The 25104-nt window shown below is 36.1% G+C and overlaps 1 protein-coding gene across 1 annotated transcript; it reads left to right on the forward strand.

Moving 5' to 3' along the window:
- The first annotated feature begins 1089 nt into the window (after window positions 1-1089).
- LOC141692230 (uncharacterized) lies at window positions 1090-2073 on the forward strand. The gene is made up of 2 exons (XM_074496960.1): window positions 1090-1420; window positions 1520-2073. The coding sequence occupies exons 1-2, from the start codon at window positions 1090-1092 to the stop codon at window positions 2071-2073; spliced, it is 885 nt and encodes a 294-aa protein (XP_074353061.1).
- Window positions 2074-25104: the final 23031 nt, after the last annotated feature.

A 25104-nucleotide genomic window follows, 5' to 3' on the forward strand; every position in this document is an offset into this window, starting at 1 on the left:
TTTTTATAGTAGGCTTTATCTCACTACAAGTATTTTATGTTGTGAAAATGAGGATAATCAATTAAATCTTAGTTTTTTTCAATGTGTTGAAAACTAGGTGAATTATGCCAATTTTGAATGGAAAAATTATGACATTGACAATAATCTGACATCTTATAAAATAACTTTGTACAATATATTTAAAACTGGGTCGTGTCAACTTTAGTTAATTAATTAATATATTAGCATGACATAAAATCAACATAGATGTTAAATCTAAAAAAATAACATTTTCCATCAAAAATCAACTTAATAACGGTAGTGTAAATTCTATTTTGTTGAATATACGATTGCAGGTCTTGATGACTTTAGTTGTACTTTACTAATCCTTTTAAATTAAATAAGGTATTTATAAATTAGTATTAACTTTATTAATAAAATATTTTATTACTCATGATTTATTTAATCAAAACTCAAAAAAATAATTTGACTCTGAATTAAACATACATGTTACTTTTTAGTTTATTTTTTATGAACATACTGAAAAATTCTATGAATTAACTTTAAATGCTTTTCATTTAAACATACACCATTTGTACTCATTCAGTAGATATAAATTACACGACATAGATAAGAAAATATATAATTTAACTAATGAGCTATATTATAAACGTTAGGTACGTTGTTAATGTATTATATGAAAATCATACATATTGATAAAACTCAACATATATTTGATATATCTTATATGTTACAAAATATTTATCAAAAAGAAAATAATCAAAAATGTTGCTAATATAATTGTATGGAAGCATACAAAAAATCTAGAAAATGACCCATGACTCGCACGAGTTATTATACTAATTGTTACATGTATATGTTAAATTAGGGTTTATTTTTAATATTTTGTGTTAAATTGGATTTACATGTATTTGTTAAATTTAAGTGCCCTATTTTTTTGTTTTTAATTTGGTCCACTGTTTAAGTGCCCTGTTTTGTTGTTTTAAATTTGGTCCACTGTTTAAGTGCCCTGTTTTTTTGTTTTTAATTTGGTCCACTATTTTTAAATGTGTTGTTTATGTGAAAATTGTAGAACATAGGTTTGAAAAGATGAAATGGATATTACATCCTAAACAAAGTGAAGAATATCGTAATGGGGCTAAAAACTTTGTTACGAATGCATTCTCTAATTTCGGTGTTGGAAATGAAGTACAATGCCCCTGCAAGGACTGTAGTAATCGCTTTTGGTACTCTATAGATGATATGTATAATCATCTAGTCTGTAAGGGTCCTTATCCATCATTCGTTGATTGGATATACGAGATTTTAACCTCTAAGTACCAAAAGAAATCAGATCAGGGCAGTGATAGAGGGTTAGGGTTAGGTAATGATTTTGATGAGATGATGGATAATGCGTATAAATATAATGATGATTGTAGAGGTAAGAAGGGTGTTAATCAGGACGCAAGTAAATTTTATCGGCTTGTTGAAGAGGGAAAATAACCTTTGTATCCCGAGTCGAAAAAATTTACTCGTTTAGGTTTTATAGTAAAACTTTACCAGTTGAAGTGCATTCACAGTTTTACCGAGTCCTCCTTTACTGCTATACTAGAGTTAATAAAGGACACCTTCCCCGAAGTTAATCTGCCTTCATCTTTTAACACTGCCAAGAATATGATCAAAGAGTTAGGTCTAGATTATCAAAAAAATCATGCATGTACGAACGATTGCATGTTATATTGGGCTGAAAATATAAATGAAGTTAAATGCAAAGTATGTGGAATTTCAAGGTGGAAAATTATGGATAATGACACCAGGGATGTTGATACTAGCAGTACGGGAAAAAAGTATAACATCCCATCAAAGGTGATGCGATACTTTCCGCTGAAACCAAGACTGCAACGCGTATTCATGTGTAAAGAATATGCTGAGATAATGAAATGGCATGATGTAGGACGCATCAAAGACGGGAAGCTAAGGCATCCAGGCGATGCCGAGGCTTGGAAGTCACTGGATGCTAGATATCCAGATTTTGCGGTTGAAAATCGAAATGTTAGGTTAGGATTAGCGGCGGATGGTTTCAGTCCTTACTGAACTATGGGTTTAATTCACAGCACCTGGCCAGTTATCCTGGTCAATTATAATCTACCCCTTGGTTGATTATGAAACCAGAAAATATAATTCTTTCAACTTTAATCCCCGGACCTGTGTACCCTGGTAATGAAATAAATGTTTATATGCAGCCACTGGTTTCCGAATTAAAAGAATTGTGGGATGTGGGTATAGAAACTTATGATTCCATTTCTAATGAAACATTCACGTTACGTGCGAGCTTACTATGGACCATAAGTGATTTTTCGGGGTATGCAGTTTTATCAGGTTATAGTACAAAGGGTAAACTAGGTTGTCCAAACTGTCATTATTGCATATCGTCTACCTATTTGAAGCATAGCCGAAAAGTCTGTTATATGAACCACATAAAATTCCTTCCACCTGACCACAAGCTTAGGTTTGACAAAAGAAGATTTAACGGTCAAATCGAGACAGAGTTTTGTCCACCGAAGTTAACAGGAGCAGAAATTGAAGAACTGTTGCGTGGATATAAGAATAATTTTAGGAAGCAAATGAAACAAAAGAAGACTTCAGATTGCCCTTGGAAAAAGAAGTCCATATTATTTGAATTACCATATTGGAGTGGTCATCTAATCCGGCATAACCTAGATGTCATGCACATTGAGAAAAAAGTGTGCGATAAAATATTAGGAACTTTGTTAAATATTAGTGGCAAGAGTAAAGATAATCTAAATGCTCGTTTTGATATGCAAGAGATGAGCATCCGTAAGGTTCTTCATCCCGTGCTATCCGCTGATGACAAGCATTATGAAATCAACACAGCTACTTTTTTCATGATAAAAAAAAGAATTTTTTTGCTCGGTGTTGTTAGATGCTAGGCTGCCTTATGGATGTGCATCTAATATCAGCCGTTGTGTGCAAATGAGTGAAAGAAAAATCTACGGATACAAAAGCCATGATGCACATTTCATTCTTCAATACTTGATATAATTTGCTGTGATTAAAACATTGGATCCAGAGGTTGCAATACCTTTGATTAGGCTGGGTTCATTTTTTAGGGGAATATGTGGGAAAGTTATAGATTTGGAGGATGTTCCGAAGTTGCAAGAAGAAATTATAGAAATACTTTTCCAATGTGAAATAATCTTTCCACTAGCATCCTTCGATATTATGGTTCACCTTCCAATTCACTTATGCAAAGAGGTTGAACTAGGAGGACCGGTACATGTTAGATGGATATTTGGAATCGAACGATATTTGTGCAAATTGAAGTCATACGTTCGTAACAGGAGCAAACCAGAAGGGTGCATAGCTGAAGGGTACTTGGTCGAAGAGTGCTTGAGCTTTTGTTCTCAGTTTTTAAGTGACGAAAGGGAAATAAAACATATTGAAGTTAAAGAAAATTTGGGATACCCCATTGGGTCCAGGAGAGACAAAGATGGAAAGGCTGTTCATTTAGGAGAAAAGCTATGGAATGATGCCCATCGATACATACTCTTTAACTGTGGTGACATGGAGGTCGAGAAGCTGATAGAGTATGTTTCTTTTCATAGTTTTTGTATAAGTATATAAGAGTAGTGTATGTAAAATATATGTAGCAGTGATAAATTTTATGTTTAAAAAATACAGGGAACACCGTACCCTATATGATACTCATGGAAAGTCAAGAAAGTACAACTGAGAGAGGACACATACAAAAGAATTTCATAATTGGTTAAAAGAAAAGATTGATAAAAAAGAGGGGTGTTCACAACAATTTTTAAGTCTGGCAAAGGGGCCTCAACGAGCAGTTAAAAAGCATACTGGTTATATAATTAATGGGTTCAGATTCCATACGAAAGAGATGCAAAATGTACAACGCAGAATAATGGGGTTTTTTTTAACAGCCCTTACCACGAGTTTTGCAAGTGCAAAAGATCAAAATCCAATAACCGGGGATGTTAGTTATTATGGATCAATTGAAGAAATTATTGAAGTTGATTATTGGGGTGCATTGAATGTAGTTTTGTTTAAGTGTTGTTGGTATCGTAAGGACAAAGATTGTTGTGGGCTCACAAGAGTCAATTTCAATAGATTATACCAAAAAGATGATCCATATGTTTTAGCTACGCAAGTACACCAAATTTTTTATATTCAAGATTGTACGAAACAACATTTATATTATGTTGTTAAAAAATTGCCGAGGGAGTGTAATGATAAATTACAAGTGATGTTCTTAGAGGAGACCGGACTAAAAAAATTGGCTGGTAGTTTGATTTCTGAGAAATCAAAAAAAATGAAAAAATCACTTGAAGAGTGCTGGGCCGAGTGTGATAGAATATACTCCAGGCCATGATAGCTTGGAAAATAGTGAAAATGAAGAAGTTCCCACGATACATGTATCACTATCAAATGCATGTTTTATTTTAATTATTTGTTCATATTTTCATGATGATATTTTCTATGGAAATCGATTAATTTAGTCTATGTTTTATGTTTATGCAGAAAATAGAAAAAGTGTAGAAGGTGAAGGCTGTCACCAAACCATCGACGCGTTTGACGCGTTCACAAACATTGAATAATGTTGCGACTATACATGAGGTACGATAAGTTTACTTTAATTTTATTTTAGCATTTTCTTAGAATAATATGCATCTTAACATTTATAAGAAAATGACCCTCCAATTTATTTGCCTTACTAATTATATAATCCAATGAGTGGTATTTAACTTGTTTTAGCTTGTTTTAACATTAATAAGAACATGATCCTCCAATTTATTTGCCTTACTTTTTGCAAGGCCAATGTGGAAGAGATTATGCAACCAGTACATGGTGATTTGGGACTATTACCACCTCCCCCACCACTACATACTGATTTGGCACAATTTAAAAAACTGAAAAGGGTAATGGATAGTGATGGAGTTGGTACGATGAACGCATATATGGCTCTGAAAAAAATTCAGCTGGAACAGGAAGCCACACATGTCATTGATGCTGAAGAAGAAGATTTGGGGAAGATTGATGAAACGGTTGCAATTGTTGGAGGTATAATTCAACACATACCTAAGAGATTAGATATTTTTTAACAATTTATGATTATAGTTTTGTTTATCTTCTTTGATAGATACAACTAAACCCAAGAGGCGTAGAGGACCTTCAAAAATGAACCATGTCTTCACCAGAAAATTAGAAGACAGACCGGTGATTACCTTGAATAAAAAGCTTCAACCGGTGGCCGAAAGTAGTAAAATAAGAGTCGAGTTGAGTAGATTTGTGGGGACTCTAGCAAGGCAATGTGTGCCACTTGATTATATTAATTTGAGTGTGGTTCCCGAAAGCCATAAAAATAGTTGGTGGGAGTATGTCCAAGTGAACACCATCAAATATATTTTCTTAGTTTCTCTTTTACATGTTGAGTTTTGTTATTTTGTGATCATTTTTTAATTGGATATATTTCGCATATTTTGTATAGACAAAGTATATCATTTCCAAGGAAGGTAAAGGCTGGGTACTTAGGACTATGGCTGAGTTGTGGAGGATTCACAAGAGTCATGTCAAGGCAGAATATTATACCAAATACAGTACTGATGTGGAAAAATTGTAGAACAGGCCTGCCTCGATTCCATTGGAAAAGTTCAAGGTTTTGCTCGAGTATTGGGGTGATGAAGATGTGCAGACCAAAGCTGTAACAAATGCTGGAAATCGGAAAAAGGTCACTGATGTGCACAATGCTGATCGCACAAGTTCCGCACAGATTGGAAAATATATGGTATGCCAATATTTGAGAATCTTAAGAATTGCGGTAAATTTAAATCTGGAAATACTAATAAGTCGTATAATTTTTTTTGCTATATTGTATCTTTTATGTTAGAAAAATAATAAGAAGATGCCTCAGACCCCTAGAAAAGGATATATCTACCCTAAGACTCGCAAGAATCCTACTGAGGTACCACATCAGTTTTTTTTATCACAAATATGCATGAATTATAATTTTTACACACTCATATTTGGATCATTCGTAGGTTAAAGGTGATGCAGCAGAAACTGGTGGTGATAGTGAAGCGGAAGTTCAGCTGGACTTTGATGGTCATGGGCCAAACTGGTTGGTTGGCAGGACTGGCATTACAAGGAAAACGAAGAAAGATGCTATAAAAATTGAGAGGACAAATTCAGCAAAACTGGAAAAGCTAAGGGAGGAGTTAGCTTCTGAAATGGTGTTGCAGTAGAGGGTAAAATAGTTGCCATATACTTCAATTTTGTTAACAAACTATGTTGCAATTAACTGGAAATATGTTGCAATTAACTTGAAGTATGTTGCATAAGTCCTTGCAACAATTATCACAAAAAAAACTTGGAAAACAATGTTGCCTTAGGCAGCCTCATGTATTGCAATGCTTTTATATTCATTGCTATATATGTAAACATGTTGCTATAAACCGAATTTGCAACTTCTTTACTCTGTTACAATATGGTCCCAAATTTGTTACCATAAGCCCTTATGGCAACGAGACCAAACGTTACGCCTATTTTTTCAAAATACGTTGCCATAGACCCTATTGCAATGAATTTGTACCATATAGCAACACTTTTTTAAGGTTGCTATAGGCAATCTATAGTGTAGTGATGGGATGCTTTAGAGGTAAAGTGTCATGGTACAACTGCTATCAATAAATACAGGAGGACAATACTTACTCAAGAATATGAGAACTTTGAGTCAATAGACAATGAGTCCTTAAGTGAGATCTATGACAGATTTCAGAAGTTACTGAATGACTTATCCCTTGTCAACAAAGAATATGATTTGGAGGACTCAAACTTGAAGTTCCTACTTTCTCTCCCTGAAAAGTGGGACTTTGAAGTCACATTAATAAGGGATAACTATCAACTTAATAACACACCTCTAAATGAGATCTATGGAATTCTGAAAACTCATGAACTAGAGATGGAGCAAAGAAGTAAGAGGAAATGATCTAAATCTAGACCAGTTGCACTCAAGGTTGAAGAGAAGCCAAAGGAGAAAGCTAGGAGGAAAAGCTACTCCAAAGGAAAAGCCATGATTACAAAGTTAAATACTGAATCATCAAATTCTGATGATGACTCAAATACTGATAATGAATCAGATACTGACAGTGATCATAACAACAACGAAGACATGGATCAAATAGCTGCCCTACTGGTTAAAAACTTCAAGAAGATGGTCTTCAAGAACTTCAAGAAAGGGAGAAGATTTTCCAGAAAAGGTTCCAGTTCCTCAAACTCTGATAAGAGGAACAACAGAAAAAATACTGAAGGGAAGGAATCAAGATCTAGAAAACCTGACAAGTCAAAAGAGAGATGTTATAACTGTGATGGAATTGGACACTTTGCAGCTGACTGCAGAAAACCCAGAGCTGAGAAGAAACAAGCTTTAATCTCAAAGAAAAGAAACTGGGATAATTCATCAAATTCAGATGATGGGATCAATTATTCTCTCATGGAAAATGCTGATGCTGAGGCTGACAATGCCAAATTAAAGGGTAACAGGAGGAATACTCTAGTCTTGGACAGTGGATGTTGAGGACATATGACTGGTTATAAATCCGTACTATCAGAATTTGAGGAGAAGGATGACCCAAGTATTTCTTATGGAGATGGAAACTTAGGAAAATCTTGGGATATGGAAAAATCAAAATTGGAAATGTCATTATTGAAAATATAGCTCTAGTTGCAGGACTCAAGCATAATCTGATCAGTGTGATTCAAATCTGTGACATATGTTACCGTGTTAATTTTTATGAGGAGAATAGTGAAATTGTCACTAAGTCTGATGGCAAGATTGCAATGACTGGTGTAAGACATGGTAGTTTATATAAATCCAGGGTCTCCAAAAGTATTGATGATTCAGAAGTTTGTCTACTTAGTAGAGAATCTGTAGAAGATAGCTGGAACTGGCATAAAAGACTTTCTCACCTTTAACTTCAACAATATCAATGAACTTTTGAGGAAAGATCTGGTGAGAGGATTGCCCAATGCAGTGTTTACTCCTGATGGCTTATGTGATTCATGCCAGAAAGCCAAGCACATGAAAACAACTTTCAAGAGTAAAACTGAATCCTCCATTCTTGAACCATATCATCTACTTGATATTGATCTCTTTGGTCCAGTGGATGTTATGTCAATTTACAAGAAGAGGTATGCACTCGTAATTATTGATCAATATACAAGATACACATGGGTGTATTTTTTGCACACCAAGGATGAATCTCCATCCATTCTTCTTGATCATGTGAGGGAGCTCGAAAAAGGATCAACCTACAAAGCGAAGATCATCAGAAGTGATAATGGAACTGTATTCAAGAATAGCTCTATGGAAGAGTTCTGCAAACTCAAGGGGATAAAACAAGAGTTTTCTGCTCCTAGAACTCCACAAAAAAATGGAGTGGTTGAAATAAAAAATATAACTCTTATAGAAGCTGCGAGAACCATGCTAGAGGAAGCAAGATTGCCTACCTACTTCCGGGCTGAGGTTGTGCAAACTGCTTGCTTTACACAAAATACAACCTGAAGGGTTTTTAGCACATAAATGCAGCGAAAACGTAAATTTACTCTTAAAAAAAATGAAACCCTCCGCAGGATCCATGCGAAAAATAATATTTAATTCGTAGTTCAGTGTGTTTACCTTAAGAAGCTTTACGTTAATGGAAAGATGGAGGTCTTTAATAGCGATCCAAGAACGATGAACAGAGATCCTTAGCAGCTGCTCCTCAGGTATGAAGCATTCCACCGGTATCCACCAAGAAAACGATGTAATGAAGGAGGAGGAGATGGAGAGAATTAGGGTTTTATAAATCTTTTTGGTTGAGGCAAAAATAGGGTTTATAATAGTATATTTATGGGCAAAATTTTCAGCTGAAATTTTTCCATAAAATATTATTACTATTAACCCTTTATTATTCTCATTAATAATTAAAACACCTTTTAATTATTAATCCTTTTTCTAAACTCTTTAGAAATAATTCTCTCACTTAATTTAATTTCCAAAAATTAAATTCTTAATTAATAATATTAAAAACCTTTTCTTAATTAATTTATAATCAATTAAATCTCATTTAATCAATTACTAAATTTGCCAATTAATTATTTATTTCATAAATAAATAATTATCAGCCGTTATTAATTAATTCCTCCATCATTAAATCATTCTCTTTTATGGTGTGACCCTGTAGGTTCAATATTAAGCCGGTAGTAGGAATAAATAATAATAAAACTATTTTATCATTATTTATATAAATTCTCTAATTCATTAAATATGATTAATTAATTAATCATATTTATTCTATATCGTGAGGGACACTTCTCAGCATATCGCGACTATTCGGACAATACGAATTCACTGTTTAGAATACCAAGAACCTATTCAGTGAGTAGTTACAGTACAATTAATTCCTTCTACCCTGCAATGTCACGATTAAATACAAGGCATGGAACTTGTGTCAAGCCTATCTTATTTAATCACTCGCTTTCCCATTCACTATGCTTAGTTCTATTTAATGTAAATTAGAAACTCCCTTCTAATTTCATTCACTCTGGCCAGAGATTCCTGAACTAACATAAGTGGATCAACATAGAACATTCTCTTCCTACACTAGAAGGGGTAGATCCTTTATTGATCATACACTATCTTCGTGTACAAATTCCTATACCCAGTAGAGCCCTTATAATTGTCCCTTGAGACTAAGAACTAAACAAAAGCATAGTTCAGTGTACACAAGATGACTATGATGACCTCAAGTCTAAGGATACTTGTACAACTATCACTATATGAACAACTGCTGACACGTGAGTGAACTCCATCAGTTGTTCAGCTGTGTGAGTCATGTTCAGTGAACTTATTCTATAATAAGCACCTACATACTAGCTATAGTGTCACCACACAAATGTCTATGAGAACAGACATCCTTCATAATGAAGCAAGCATAGTATGTACCGATCTTTGCGGATTATTAATTACCAGTTAGTAATCCTACGACCAGGAACTATTTAAGTTTAGAGTTATCAACTTTTAGGTCTCATTATTATGATCTCATCACAATCCATAAAAAGCTTTACTCTAAATTGTGATATATCTTATTTAAACATTTAAATAGATAGAGCCCGCAATAAAAACAAAACAAGCCTTTTATTAATATCAATGAAATCAAAACATATTACATAAAAGTTATTCCTAAATCCTCATACATGATTGGATTTAGGACATATCTCTTTCAATCTCTCACTTGTACTAAAGCCAATCACTCTGGTATCTAATACCCATCTTCTCTTTATAACGATCAAAGTGACTCTGAGAAAGTGGCTTTGTGAGTGGGTCTGCTACGTTGTTATGTGTGTCAACTCTCTCGAAGTTGACATCTCCTCTTTCAACAATCTGAATTGCACCACCATTCAGAGTAAACACGTACCCTGACATGGATTTGCTATCACTTTCTGATTGAAAACTAGAGTCAGTATAACCCTTTATTTTCAACTCAGATTCACCACCAAAAACAAGAAAAATGTCCTGAGTCCTTCGCAAGTACTTATGGATGTTTTTCACTACTTTCGAGTGGTCTTCACCTGGATTGGACTGATATCTGCTCGTCACACTAATTAAATAAGCAACATCAGGCCTTGTACACAACATCGCGTACATGATAGATCCTATTGCTGAAGCATAAGGAATCTTACTCATACGCTCTCTTTCCTCAGGTGTCTTAGGAGACATTTTTTCGGAAAGGGACACTCCATGGCTCATCGGTATGAGACCACTTTTGGAGTTTTCCATGCTAAACCTATTAAGCACTTTCTGGATGTATGTACCCTGGTTAAGACCTATCATTCTTCTAGATCTATCTCTATAGATCTTCATACCGAGAATGTAGGATGCTTCTCCCAAGTCCTTCATGGTAAAGTTCTTTGATAGCCATACTTTGACTGATTGTAGCATCGATATATCATTTCCTATAAGAAGTATGTCATCCACATACAATACAAGAAATGTTACCGCACTCCCACTAACCTTCTTGTAGACACATGGTTCATCTATGTTTTTGATAAACCCAAACTCTTTGATTGTCTCATCAAAACGGACGTTCCATCTACGAGAAGCTTGCCTTAAACCATATATGGTTCGCAGCAGCTTACACACTAGGTGTTCATTTCCCTTGGAAAGAGAATCCTCTGGCTGTGTCATATACACTTTCTCCTCAAGTTCCCCATTGAGGAAGGCCGTTTTCACGTCCATTTGCCAGATCTCATAGTCGTAGTAAGCAGCACTCGCAGGAAAAATCCGAATTGATTTTAACAGGGCTACAGGCGAAAAAGTTTCATCAAAGTCAATCCCTTGCCTTTGTTTGAATCCTTTTGCCTTGAGCCTGGCCTTATAGGTCTCCACCTGGCCATCTGTTCCAATCTTTCTTTTGTATACCCACTTGCACCCAATAGGCTTAACACCTTCAGGCACCTTAACCAGAGTCCAACTTGGTTGGTATACATAAATTCCATTTCGGATTTCATGGCACTATGCCATTTCTATGAGTCAACACTACTCATAGTCTCATTATAGGTCACAGGGTTGTCATCATCAGTGATTGACAACTCATTGTAATTCTCAATGACAAGGCCATAATACCTCTCAAGTTGGTGAGACACTCTCCCTGTCCTACGAATGGGCTGTTCCACAGAAGGTTATTCAGTCTGAACAAGTGTTTCCACTTGATCCGTAGTAGTTTGTTCTTCTTGAACTTCATCAAGTTCAATTTTGCTCCCACTATTTCCTTCAAGGATAAACTCCTTTTCCAAGAAGGTAGCATGTCTGGAGACAAACACCCGATGATCGGTGTAAAAGTAATACCCCAAAGTCTCTTTAGGATATCCCACAAAATTACATTTTACGGATCGAGATTCCAGCTTATCTGGGTAAACTTTCTTGACATAATCTGGACATCCCCAAATCTTAACGTGTTTAAGACTCAGTTTCCTTTCTTTCCATATCTCATATGGTGTTTGAGGAACAGATTTGGAAGGCACCTTATTCAGTAAATATGCTGAGGTTTCCAATGCATAACCCCATAGGAATACTAGAAGATTCGCATAGCTCATCATGGACCAAACCATGTCTAACAAAGTTCGATTTCTCCTTTCAGATACCCCATTTAACTGTGAAGTATATGGAGGAGTCCACTGGGAGACTATACCATTTTCTTTGAGATAATCTAGAAACTCTCCATTCAAGTATTCACCACCTCAATCTGATCGAAGAGTTATAATACTGTGTTTGGTTTGTTTCTCCACTTCATGTTTATATTCTTTGAACTTTTCAAAGGCTTCAGACTTGTGTTTCATCAAATACACATATCTGAATCTAGATCTATCATCTATGAAAGTAATGAAGTACGAAAATCCACCCATGGCTTGCGTAGACATTGGTCCACATACATCTGTGTGTACCAATCCTAGCAAATCTGCAGCCCTCTCTCCATGTCCACTAAATGGAGATTTGGTCATTTTTTTCAAGAGTCCTACTTCCCTTTAGTCCTTGCAACGAATTGCAAATATGAGAACCACAGGCGGTATCTAATACCCAAGTAGAAATTTGACCTAGTGACATATTAATTTCGATCATGAACATGCCTGAATCAGAAGCGGTAGTCTTACTACCCTTCTTCTTCTTCAATTCTGCAAGGTAAACCTTGCAGTTCCTCTTCCAGTGCCCCAACTTGTTACATTAAAAACAAACAGCTAAATTAGGACCCGTCAACTTGTGAGCATCTAGTATGCTCCAGAGTGACAGTGCAGAAGACATGACGAATATAGTAAATCTATAAATGATAAACACATAACAACACTTAGCAAATATTCAATTTCATTTCAAAACACTATATGAATCGGGTCTTTATTCATAAGTGTCTCCCACTAGTTTATCTAATTTTTTCAACCCCCTAAGTGAAAATTAAGCATTCATAATGCTAGTGGGAATAGGGATCCTACATTCCATCACACAACTTCGGCTGTGGCACGAAATGTCATGTGATGTTCAATAGGCAGACAATTCTTGTTAATTTCATCTTATGTTATTCCCTAATATAAGTTTAGCCTCTTGAATAATTGAGTCATGGCTGTGGCACGACAAACTCAATATTCTAAGTCAAGTCTAACCCAATATTTCGTACAATTGAATCAGTCTCCAACGGCCCACGGCTGTAGCATGTACCGACCTTTAGATTCTAATTCAATGTACACATCTCTATGTAATAAACAAGTATTTCTTATTTCAAAATCAAAGCCCTCGGCTGTAGCACGAAACGACAATGATTTAAAAATAAGAACCACTTTCTACCATGTTGGAAGGCTATGACCGACACAAGCCTGTTGTGTCATTGGCCAATTACTACTTGATATTATTTAATTTTAGAGGGATTATATTACGTTACAATCATAATCATATTATAAAGAGATTCTTCCTTTTAAATTAAATATTTCAAATCAATAATCGATAATCAGATGCTTCCCAGATCGGGTGGAGCATTGTCAAGAGGTGTCACTTAATAACCCTTTCTTACAGATAGAAATATGTTGTTGATAGAATCATCCTTTCTCTCAATATTGAAAATTTATATTCAATTACGTGTTTCATAAACACAAGAATCTCATGATCGTATTCATAATATTTATTGTTAAGGTAAGAAACGATTCCTATTCTAGATTTTCTAGAGCACGCCTTATATTGATTTAAGTTCACCTAAATCTATCATCGCATGGTAAACATAGGCATATATCTCATATATAAAATTAAATAAACAAGTAAATGTAAAGTGCAATAAAGTAAATATGTTTGGTTATGGCCCCATCCTATTTGATCTTTATCAAGCTCATGATAAAGATCAAGGTCAATCTAATATGGTGATGGAAATAAATACAACTACTTATTACATAAGTCTTCTTCTTTGTTTAGACTTCTTGTATGCCTCGTCTTCTTCTTTGTATCACCTCCATTGGATAGCCTTCTTGAGTCTTCAATTACATTACATGATTGAAAGTAAAACTAATCTAATGAACTTACAAGAATAACTCGAGTTACATTCGAGATTTATGATTACAAAGATTGACGACATGCAAGTCTTATTTAAAACAAAAACCTAAACCATTACACTAAGGTCGAAAGGCCATAACCATCCACCATGCTCATACAACACATAAAAGCATGTTAAAACACATAATCTGATCTTAACATATCATATTATCCATGATCTAATCATAAAAAGAAAATATGACAAAAATCAGAAAAATCAGAATCAAATCAGAAAAATAAGAATCACTGTTTACGGGCAGTAATCGACGTCAAACGCCTTACAGACGAGTCGTTGATAGCTTTTGCTATCAGTTTTATTCAGACGCTCGTTTACCTATGGAATAGGGTATTCGTTTGCGTAAATCGGACACCAGTCCCAGATTTCAGTAAATCTGTAGCAGCCAATTCAGAATCCGTATCTAATATGATTCTCATAATTAGAACAAACATAAATCATGTATATATCAGTATATATACAGATTACATAATCATCTTATGATTATACAACTCACATGAATATCATATATTCAAAACAATACATATATAAGCATATTATATCAACATCAAATCATGGCGAATCACGTACATGCTCATATATCGAAAACAGTTAAACACATAAACGAATTAAAAACTTTTCTCAAGTAGCTCTGATGCCATTGAAGGGTTTTTAGCACATAAACGCAGCGAAAACGTAAATTTAATCTTAAAAAAAAATGAAACCCTCCGCAGGATCCATGTGAAAAATAATATTTAATTCGTAGTTCAGTGTGTTTACCATAAGAAGCTTTACGTTAATGGAATAATGGAGGTCTTTAATAGTGATCCAAGAACGATGAACGGATATCCTTAGCAGCTCCTCCTCAAGTGTGAAGCACTCCACCGGTTTCCACCAAGAAAACGATGTAATGAAGGAGGAGGAGATGGAGAGAATTAGGGTTTTATAAATCTTTTTGGTTGAGGCAAAAATAGGATTTATAATAGTATATTTATAGGCAAAATTTTCAGCTGAAAATTTTCCCATAAAATATTATTATTATTAACCCTTTATTATTCTCACTAATAATTAAAACATCTTTTAATTATTAATCCTTTTTCTAAACTCTTTAGAAATAATTCTCTCACTTGATTTAATTTCCAAAAATTAAATTCTTAATTAATAATATTAAAAACCTTTTCTTAATTAATTTATAATCAATTAAATCTCATTTAATCAATTATTAAATTTGCCAATTAATTATTTATTTCATAAATAAATAATTATCAGCCATTATTAATTAATTCCTCCCATTAGAACCAAGAACTGGTCTGTTATCCATCCTGTAAAGAGAAGAAGGTACCAGCACGAGATCACATGCCTCATGCCTCCCTCACATTACTGGCTCAAGGCAGACCTCTCTACATAGGATAAGCAACCAGTTTAAACCCAGACAAGTACCGGGACATGCCCAACATCCAACCATCTTATTGCTCCCACTTGGGTTACAGACTCATGTTACAGAGCCCAGCTGATTGGGTCTAGGCATTCCCGGGTATGTCCACGAGAGACATATTCTACATCGTGAGGGATACTTCTCAGCATATCGCGACTATCTGGATAATACGAATTAACTGCTTAGAATACCAAGAACCTATTCAGTGAGTAGTTACCGTACAATTAATTCCTTTTACCCTGCAATGTCACGATTAAATACAAGGGATGGAACTTGTGTCAAGCCTATATTATTTAATCACTTGCTTTCCCATTCACTATGTTTGTTCTATTTAATGTAAATTAGAAACTCCCTTCTAATTTCATTCACTCTGGCCAGAGATTCCTGAACTAACATAAGTGGATCAGCATTGAACATTCTCTTCCTACACTGGAAGGGATAGATCCTTTATTGATCATAAACTATCTTCGTGTACAAATTTCTATACCCAGTAGAGCCCTTATAATTGTCCCTTGAGACTAAGAACTAAACCAAAGCATAGTTCAGTGTACACAAGATGACTATGATGACCTCAAGTCTAAGGATACTTGTACAACTATCACTATATGAACAACTGCTGACACGTGAGTGAACTCCATCAGTTGTTCAGCTGTGTGAGTCATGTTCAGTGAACTTATTCTATAATAAGCACCTACATACTAGCTATAGTGTCACCACACAAATGTCTATGAGAACAGACATCCTTCATAATGAAGCAAGCATAGTATGTACCGATCTTTGCAGATTATTAATTACCAGTTAGTAATCCTATGTCCAGGAACTATTTAAGTTTAGAGTTATCATCTTTTAGGTCTCATTATTATGATCTCATCACAATCCATAAAAAGCTTTACTCTAAACTGTGGTATATCTTATTTAAACATTTAAATAGATAGAGCCCGTAATAAAAACAAAACAAGCCTTTTATTAATATCAATGAAATCAAAACATATTACATAATAGTTATTCCTAAATCCTCATACATGATTGGGCTTAGGACATATCTCTTTCACAATCTTGATCAACAGGCATGAAAAAACACCATTTGAGATGGTGAAGGGAAAGAAGCCAAATTTGAAGTACTTTCATATTTTTGGTTGTAAGTGTTTTGTTCTCAAAACTCATCCGGAGCAGCTGACCAAGTTTGATATAAAAGCTGATGAAGGAATTTTTGTGGGATATCCATTGTCCATAAAAGCCTTCAGAGTTTAGAATCTGAGAACAAGAACAGTCATGGAATCTATACATGTATCTTTTGATGATAAGAAGATGACAGGTCTAGAAGATGCTGATGACCATGATAAATTGAGATTTGAAAATGACTTATGCCAAACTTTTAAATGCTGACCCTAATACAGTAAATCCTAATATCACTCGAAGCTCTGATGTTCCACAGAATAGTGGAAATTCTTCTAACATTGAAGCATATGTTGAGGGGGAGCAACATGACTCAAATCCAGAGACTACTACAAGTGATTCAACTCAAGAAATATCAGTAGAAACATCATCACACTTATTTTCCTCAAACTCTGATGAATCAAATACTGATAACAATGGGAACACTAATTCAGGGGGAGCATCAAGAAATAATAGTGGTACTAATCAAAGAAATAACAGAGAGTTCATAGATCAAGGGAAGGTTCATCTTCAAGGAGTCAACTTCCATCTGCAAGAAAATGGTCTAAGTCACACACGCCTGACTTATCATTGGAAACCCTGACAGTGGTGTAAGAACAAGAAAATCCACTCAGAATGAATATCTTTACCATTCTTTTCAATCTCAAACTAAACCTAAGAAGGTTGAAAAAGCTCTGCAAGATGGTGACTGGGTTACAACAATGCAAGAGGAGCTCAATAAATTTGAAAGGAATAAAGTATGGACTCTTGTGCCAAGACCAAAGAACATATCTATGATTGGAACAAAGTGGGTGTTCAGAAATAAAACTGAAAGTGAGGGCATTATCACAAGGAATAAAGAAAGACTGGTTGTAAAGGGTTATTCACAACAAGAAGGCATTGATTATGATAAGACATTTGCTCCAATTTCAAGGCTTAAGGAAATTAGAATCTTTCTTTCCTATGCTACTCACAAGAAGTTTAAGGTGTTCTAAATGGATGTGAAGAGTGCATTTCTAGATGGAGAACTCGAAGGGGAAGTTTATGTTGAACAACCTCCAGGGTTTATTGATTTAAAGTATCCAGATTATGTCTACTTACTAAATAAAGGACTTTATGGAATGAAGCAAGCTCCAAGGGCCTGGTATGAAACACTTGCTCTATTTCTGCTAGAAAGTGGTTTCACAAGAGGTAAAATGGACAAACCTCTCTTTTATAAATACCATGGTAAGGACTTGTTATTAGTACATATATATGTTGATGATATCATTTTTGGATCTACTAATGAGAACTCTGTGAGTGATTTGCAAAGCTAATGCAGTCCAGATATCAAATGAGTATGATGGGAAAATTGATTTACTTTTTGGGGTTACAAGTTATACAAACTGATGGAGGGATCTTCATAAATCAATCCAAATACACCAGGAATTTACTCAAAAGATTTGGAATGCAAGATTGCTCAACTGCATCAATTCCCGGCCACAGCAACCAAGTTAGATTTAAATACTGGTTCTTCAGTAGATATAACTAACTATAGAGGTATGATCGGCTCACTCCTATATCTGACTGCTAGTAGACCTGATATCATGTATGCTACCTGTCTTTGTGCAAGCTTCCAAGCTGATCCTAGAGAACCTCATCTATTAGCTGTGAAAAGGATTTTTTAAGTATCTCAAAGGCACCATGAATCTAGGATTATGGTATTCTAGAGATTCATACTTTAAGCTAATTGGATATTCAAATGCTGATTTTACAGGATGCAAAATAGACAGGAAAATCACTTATGGAAGCTACCAATTTCTTGGTGGCAGATTGGTTTCTTGGTATAGCAAGAAACAAAATTCAATTTCCACATCAACTGCAGAAGCAAAATACATTGCTGCAGGAAGCTGTTGTGCTCAGATTCTATGGATGAATAATCAGTTACGAGATTATGGGTTAGACTATTCTTCTATTCCTATATATTGTGATGATCAAAGTGTTATTGAAATGACAGGAAATCCAGTGTAGCATTCAATGACTAAACACATCAGCATCAGGTACCATTTCATAAGGGAACATGTGGAAGCAGGTACAGTAGAATTGGTCTTTGTTCCAACAGATGAGCAAGTAGTAGATATATTCACCAAGACTCTCTGTGAAGCCACTTTCACAAGATTGGTGAATGAATTGGGAATGATATCAGGACAATTTTCAAACTCTGATAATTAAGACTGCTGATATTATTGAAGCATGGTATCTTATTATGTGTCAGTACTTGTTAGATACTGATTATTGTGCTAAATGTTGATGCCATGATAACATGCAATTATCTTCCATGATCTTATGTGAAAACTGCATGTTGAACTACTAATTATGCATACATGCTCTGTGATTAGTTAAACTTGCTTTGACTAATAGATTCTGTCAATAGTTGATAATTTCTGATATTGGTCAAACCAATTTTGACTGATAAATCCTGATAGTTATAATGAAAATACTGACAATGGTCAAACCATGATTGACTGTTATATTTCATTAATTATTTTGAATTTATTCGAAATAAATGGTACACAGTATTTTTAATTAATCAGTGAGTTAGTGAAATATCTTTTAATTGCTTAAATGGATTAGCTACTTATGTAAGTATCTAGTAATACTTGAGTACTTACATTGGAAATAGGAATCTAAAGAGAGAGATTACTTTTTGTTTACCTAGATACGCGTAATCGTGTTTGCGTATTATGGTTAATTATTACATGGTTAATCAAAGAGTCTTTTCAGTTTCTATCTCCTCTACTATAAATACAAACCCTCCACTCTAAAAACTTCTCACTGCCTTTTCATACTCAACTCATCATCTTCTCAATATTTTACTCACAACTTCACTCATAAAAATGGCTCCACCCCAGTTTTACAAACACAACGGTGGATGCTATCTGCCAATCTTCAATCCAAGTGATGAAAATATATACTTTGATCCGTACGAACTTAAGGTTCGTATTGGTGGAAAAGTCTATCACCCAACTGAAGTTCCAAACTCAGTCTATGATCGTCTTTCTTGGGATGATCAATTGAAACTGCATTTCTTCATTGTAGAAGTTCTTCTTAAAGAAGAACTTCATGCTGAACTGGCAGAACATTTTCATCAAGCAGCTCTGGAGCTGCAAGAGAATACCATTTCTCTTACAAGTACAATTAATGAATAGGATTTATCATCGCAGGGTGATGAGGGAAAATCAAGCAGTAAAGAGGCAGAAGAAATCCGAGTAGTTGGATTGTATTAGGATTTTATGTTTAAAATTCTATGGTATCTTGTACTTTGCTTCTTAAATAAATGAAAATCTTTAATCTTCTTTGCTCTCTTTCTTTGACTCGTTAAGTGAATACTTGTTTACCTTCTTGTTTGTGCTTAAATGCTTTTGACTATTTATAACACCCCCAAATCCTGGGTCGGGGATCCGGGTTGTCACGAGTTCCATTTCCCTTAATAACACCCAATGTTAATAAACAACCAAATACTGCATATTGTGACCCCACAATATACACACACCACAAGTTATAGTCTCAAAGATTAATATCAAAAATAACATAAGTCATCTTATTCCACAATTATAAGTCATTACACCTCAAAAGGGTTTCTGAATAGATTTACATAATCTTTGCCATTATTACAATTCATAAATATACATAAGTCTGGTACATCAAAAATTGAAAGCCTAGCCTATTGGTAGTTCCTACCTCAGTTACAACGGCATCAACGCCTACAGGAAACTGCAGAACGTTTCCTATCCGCTCACGAATTGGGAGCTTGGTCCTGCTCATCTTGTCTAGCTGTTATTGTGTGATGAAAGAATAAAACAAGGGTGAGCAACAAGCCCAGCAAAATAACATGTATAATATATGAGCATTCTCATAGTACTCATGGAAGTCTAGGTCAAGAAGAAATGAACCAAGTTTGATATCTTAATGCGACGAAGTCGCAAAATATTCAGTATATATATATATATATATATTTCAAAAATCTTTGAAATCCTCTGCCATGCATAATATACACAGAGTTCTAGTTTATAAATGTATAAAAATATTGTTGCAAGGTGATCTCATATATCTAACCTTGTCTCAACATTATTCTGAAAATCTTTGTCATGCATAAGATAATCATTTACTATATATAAGTTGAAAAGATGAAGTTACACGATACTCCAATATACTTATATCTTTTCCGAATACTGCTTGAACTACCACCGTTCAAGGTATAAATAGTTCATCCCATAGATGAAGCTACAAGACAAAACTTGTATAGAATCAATCTTTGAAATATCATTAAAATGAAATCAAGTTATGAGATACTTCATTTGATGAAAACATCATTTTAAAAACTCGACCCTGCCAACACTCAACAATCGCCCAGCCGTAGCCTTTCTATCGAAGTGCCCTGGGTGGTGTTGCAGAAATATCAAACTGGTTGATGAACTCATTACAGGAGTTTACCGTGCCAGGAAGACCACTCACGATGATCAGTCGCAGTAGTGCAACCCCACAATTTTCTACATGTAGAGGAGAACATTCGGATTTACTTGTCGACCGAATGCTGGACTCCTAAGGAATGGACCGTCTTAGCAGAACTTCCGGGCCATTTGGGCCAATAAATAAGGCTGGGCCGGTGCTACTCGACCACTTACGCCACTCCTAGTTCAGATGAAATCCTTGACTCTGAAACGTAAAGCTCGTCTCCCCTTTCCCCAAGTAGGAACTTGTTGATACGACTCCACCAAGAAGTCATATCTAGTTGGAAAGAAAAACTCACCGATATTTACCAGGCGATGCCTGTTAATGGATTAACTTATTCCAAGAATTTTACCTCCCGAGTGTTGGGTAAGTAATCAAAAACTCTTTTACCAAAACAACAACCTTGTTGCGAATATAAAAATACATCACGGAATCGGATCCCTCAGATTTTTGAGCGAGTATTTAAATCCCCTTCGAAAGGAAGATCTTAAATTTAAAACGAGTTTTGGGATCCGCTCTAACTTTCAAAAATAGTTTTGATAAAGTTTGAAAATAATCTCTAGAAATATTTAAAGTAAGAATGATTGATAATATCAATCATTTTCATATCAATCATTTTCCGAATAGTTGGCGTATATTGAAACATTATTCTTTAAGAAAATAAAGAATATTATTTAATAAAATAAGCGGATTCATAAGTCCTCGAATGAATATTCAAACTAATATTCATTAAATAAAATAAGCGGAGTCATAAGTCCTCGAATGAATTTTCAGACTAATATTCAATAAATAAAATAAGCGGAGTCATAAGTCCTCGAATGAATATTTAGACTAATATTCATTTATTAATGATAGGGAATATATAAATCCTGATTACGTAATTAATATTGCATTAATTACACATGATTGGGGCTATAAGGCCCAATAAGAAGATGTATGACATTCAGACCAAAAATGTTAACACATTGATCAGGCCTGATGGACCAAATCAGGCCTGAGGGAACAAAGAAGGCCCAAAACCCTGGATATTAATTAATTTTGTAATTAATTAATAAGGGAGAAAAACAACTATTAAGATGAGTCCTAGTGGGGATATAAATCCTTGCAGATTGGCCTCCAAGGAACCTCATGGGATAAGGAATCAGCTTCCTACTTCCTAGGACTCCACAATCCATTATAATTCAGAGACTTGTCCACCAAGTCTCCTAACCCAAGTCCAATTCAAGGACTCCCAACATCTATATAAGGGGTCTCACCCCCACCAATCAGAACTACATTTTGACTTGATCCTTGGCAATCAGCAAGGTACGTAGGCATCTTGTTAAGGCAGATAGAGTCACGAAACACAAGAGCAGTAAAATTGAGCCTCAAAACTTACGTTCCTTAGTAATAAATACAGCAATTATTATACTTTAGTTTTTGATCCATAACATTTGGCGCCGTCTGTGGGAAAGCACAACAACAACCATGGCGAGAACACGGAGAACAGTTAGGGCCCTTAAAGGAGGAACACCAACGGGGACAACCCAAGTGATTTCGTCAACCGTGGAGGTACCTCCTCATTCTACTTATGTAGCCGCGCAAGGAGAATCCCAGATAGGGGCAACTGAACCTCAGCCACAAGGGACGATTCCCTCGGCTACTTAAGGTACGAATCCCCAAGTTCAACAACTACATGCACCTGTGAATTTTCGACCCATTGGGTATGAGTATTCAACTATTGTGATACTAACCTCCCATATGGGATGCCCCTTTACCCCGAGGTTGGAGGAAGCGGACATGTTGGGTAGAGTGAAGCACGAGGGCGATCGCCCCCCTATATACAAGGTTTGGCTCCAATCCTTGAGGATCAGAAATTTTCTGGTCCTTATACTGAGAGAGACTCTGAATCTTCAGATGATGAAGTGGCCCCAAGAAGGAGGCATGCTGGCAAAGAGCCGATGGCTGATGGTCGCCAACGTCCTAGGAGCACCCAAGGGACGAATTCCCAAGAAGTGCAGGAAAGGATCAGAGTTCATGAGGCTGAGATTCAAAGGCTGAAGCGCGACTTGGAGTCACACCAGAACACCAGACCCCCATTACCCCCAAGGGGGAGGAATCCTCCCCCTATCATAGACCCGGATGGTCCAATACAGAGAAGGGTTGTTGTCCTAAGGGCTGATCCAAGCAATCTTCTTCCCCTTGGAGATCCTGATGATCCTACCCCACCATTCACTGAAGAAATAATGAATGCCCATATCTCAAGGAAGTTCAAGATGCCCACTATTAAAGCTTATGATGGCACTGGAGATCCCGCCAATCATGTCAGGACATTCTCCAATTCACTGTTGCTACAGCCCGTAAATCACGCTATTAAGTGTCGGGCCTTTCCTCAAACCCTGTCGGGTATGGCTCAAAGGTGGTATAGTCGTTTACCCCCAAACTCTATTGGGTCCTTCAGAGAATTAAGTCAGGCTTTTATTAAAGAATTCATCAGTGGGAGAGTGCATGAGAAAAGTTCAGCATCCCCCATGAGTATTGTGCAGGGGGCGAAGGAATCCTTAAGAGACTACCTGAATCGTTTCACAAAGGAAGCTTTAAAAGTCCCAGACCTTGATGACAAGATAGCCATGATAGCACTGCAACAGGGAACTAGGGATGATTTTTTCAAGATGTCCTTGGCCAAATGCCCCCCTGAAAGCATATTGCAGCTCCAAGATAGGGCATGGAAATATATCAAGGTGGAAGAGACTATGAGGAAGACAGTCGTGAGCAACGAGCCCGCTGGAGGCAAGAAGTGGAAGACCGATCTGGAATACATCGCTAAGGACAAGTATCCTAGAACTGAGCAAAATCCTGACTCAACTCCCAAGAGAGGAGGACCTGGACAAAAAGTTACTGGGTATGCTAAGCTGAATGCTCCAAGGAGCCAAATTTTAATGGAAATCGAGAAAGATCGAGATATTCGCTAGCCTAAGCCCTTGAAGGCCGATCCTTCCAAGTTAGATAAGAGCAAGTATTGTAGATTTCACAAGGATGTTGGTCATGACACCGATGAGTGTAGGCAACTGAAAGATGAAATTGAGTTCCTTATTAGAAAAGGGAGATTGAACAAGTACACTGGAGATGGAGGAGACAGGAGCAACAACGTGAGAAAAAACTTTGACGATCGAAGGGGAGATCAAGAAGATCAGGGGCGAAATCCCCAACCTAGGGGACCGGTGATAAATACAATCTTCGGAGGACCGCGACCCCGAGGGCCTGTGATAAACATAATTTTTGGAGGACCAACTGCTGCTGGGTTATCCAAGAACTCCAGGAAACTATGCCCGAGAAGTTATGCATATTGTTGAGGAAGCCCCGAAGAGGGCCAGGATAGGAGTAACAATGTCTTTTGATGATTCTGATCTGGAGGGTGTGAAATTTCCCCATGACGACCCGCTGGTCATAACCCCGATAATAGGGAACATCCCGGTGAGAAGGGTCCTTGTGGATAATGGTGCTTCAGTGGATATCTTGCTCCATGACACCTTTTTAAAGATGGGATATAACGACTTCCAATTGACCCCAACTGACATGCCAATATATGGATTTACGGGAGTGGAGTGCCCCGTAGAAGGGATAATCAAGTTGCCAACAATCATAGGACATGAACCAAGGCAAGCAACTCAGATATTGGACTCTGTGGTGGTGAAGGCTAGTTCGACTTACAACGCTATCATGGGAAGAACAGGGATACATGCCTTCAAGGCAGTCCCTTCTTCCTACCATTCAGTTATGAAGTTTCCAACCCGGGATGGGATCGGAGAAGAAAGAGGAGATAAAAAAATGGCTAGAAGTTGTTATGTGGATATTCGAGAGAATGATGAGAAAAGAGGGAAGCCAGCAGAAGACTTGGTCTCGATTCCTTTAGCTCCCGAGGATCCTGAGAAG

Source organism: Apium graveolens, chromosome 2 (genome assembly GCF_009905375.1).
Source record: "Apium graveolens cultivar Ventura chromosome 2, ASM990537v1, whole genome shotgun sequence".
Taxonomy (NCBI): Eukaryota; Viridiplantae; Streptophyta; class Magnoliopsida; order Apiales; family Apiaceae; genus Apium; species Apium graveolens.

Excerpts from the sequence above, each read along its gene's own strand:
- LOC141692230 (XM_074496960.1), top strand. The coding sequence starts at position 1,090 with ATGAAATGGATATTACATCCTAAACAAAGTGAAGAATATCGTAATGGG. Across the intron at positions 1,421-1,519 it reads ATATAATGATGATTGTAGAG|GTTTTATAGTAAAACTTTAC; the intron begins GTAAGAAGGGTG and ends TTACTCGTTTAG.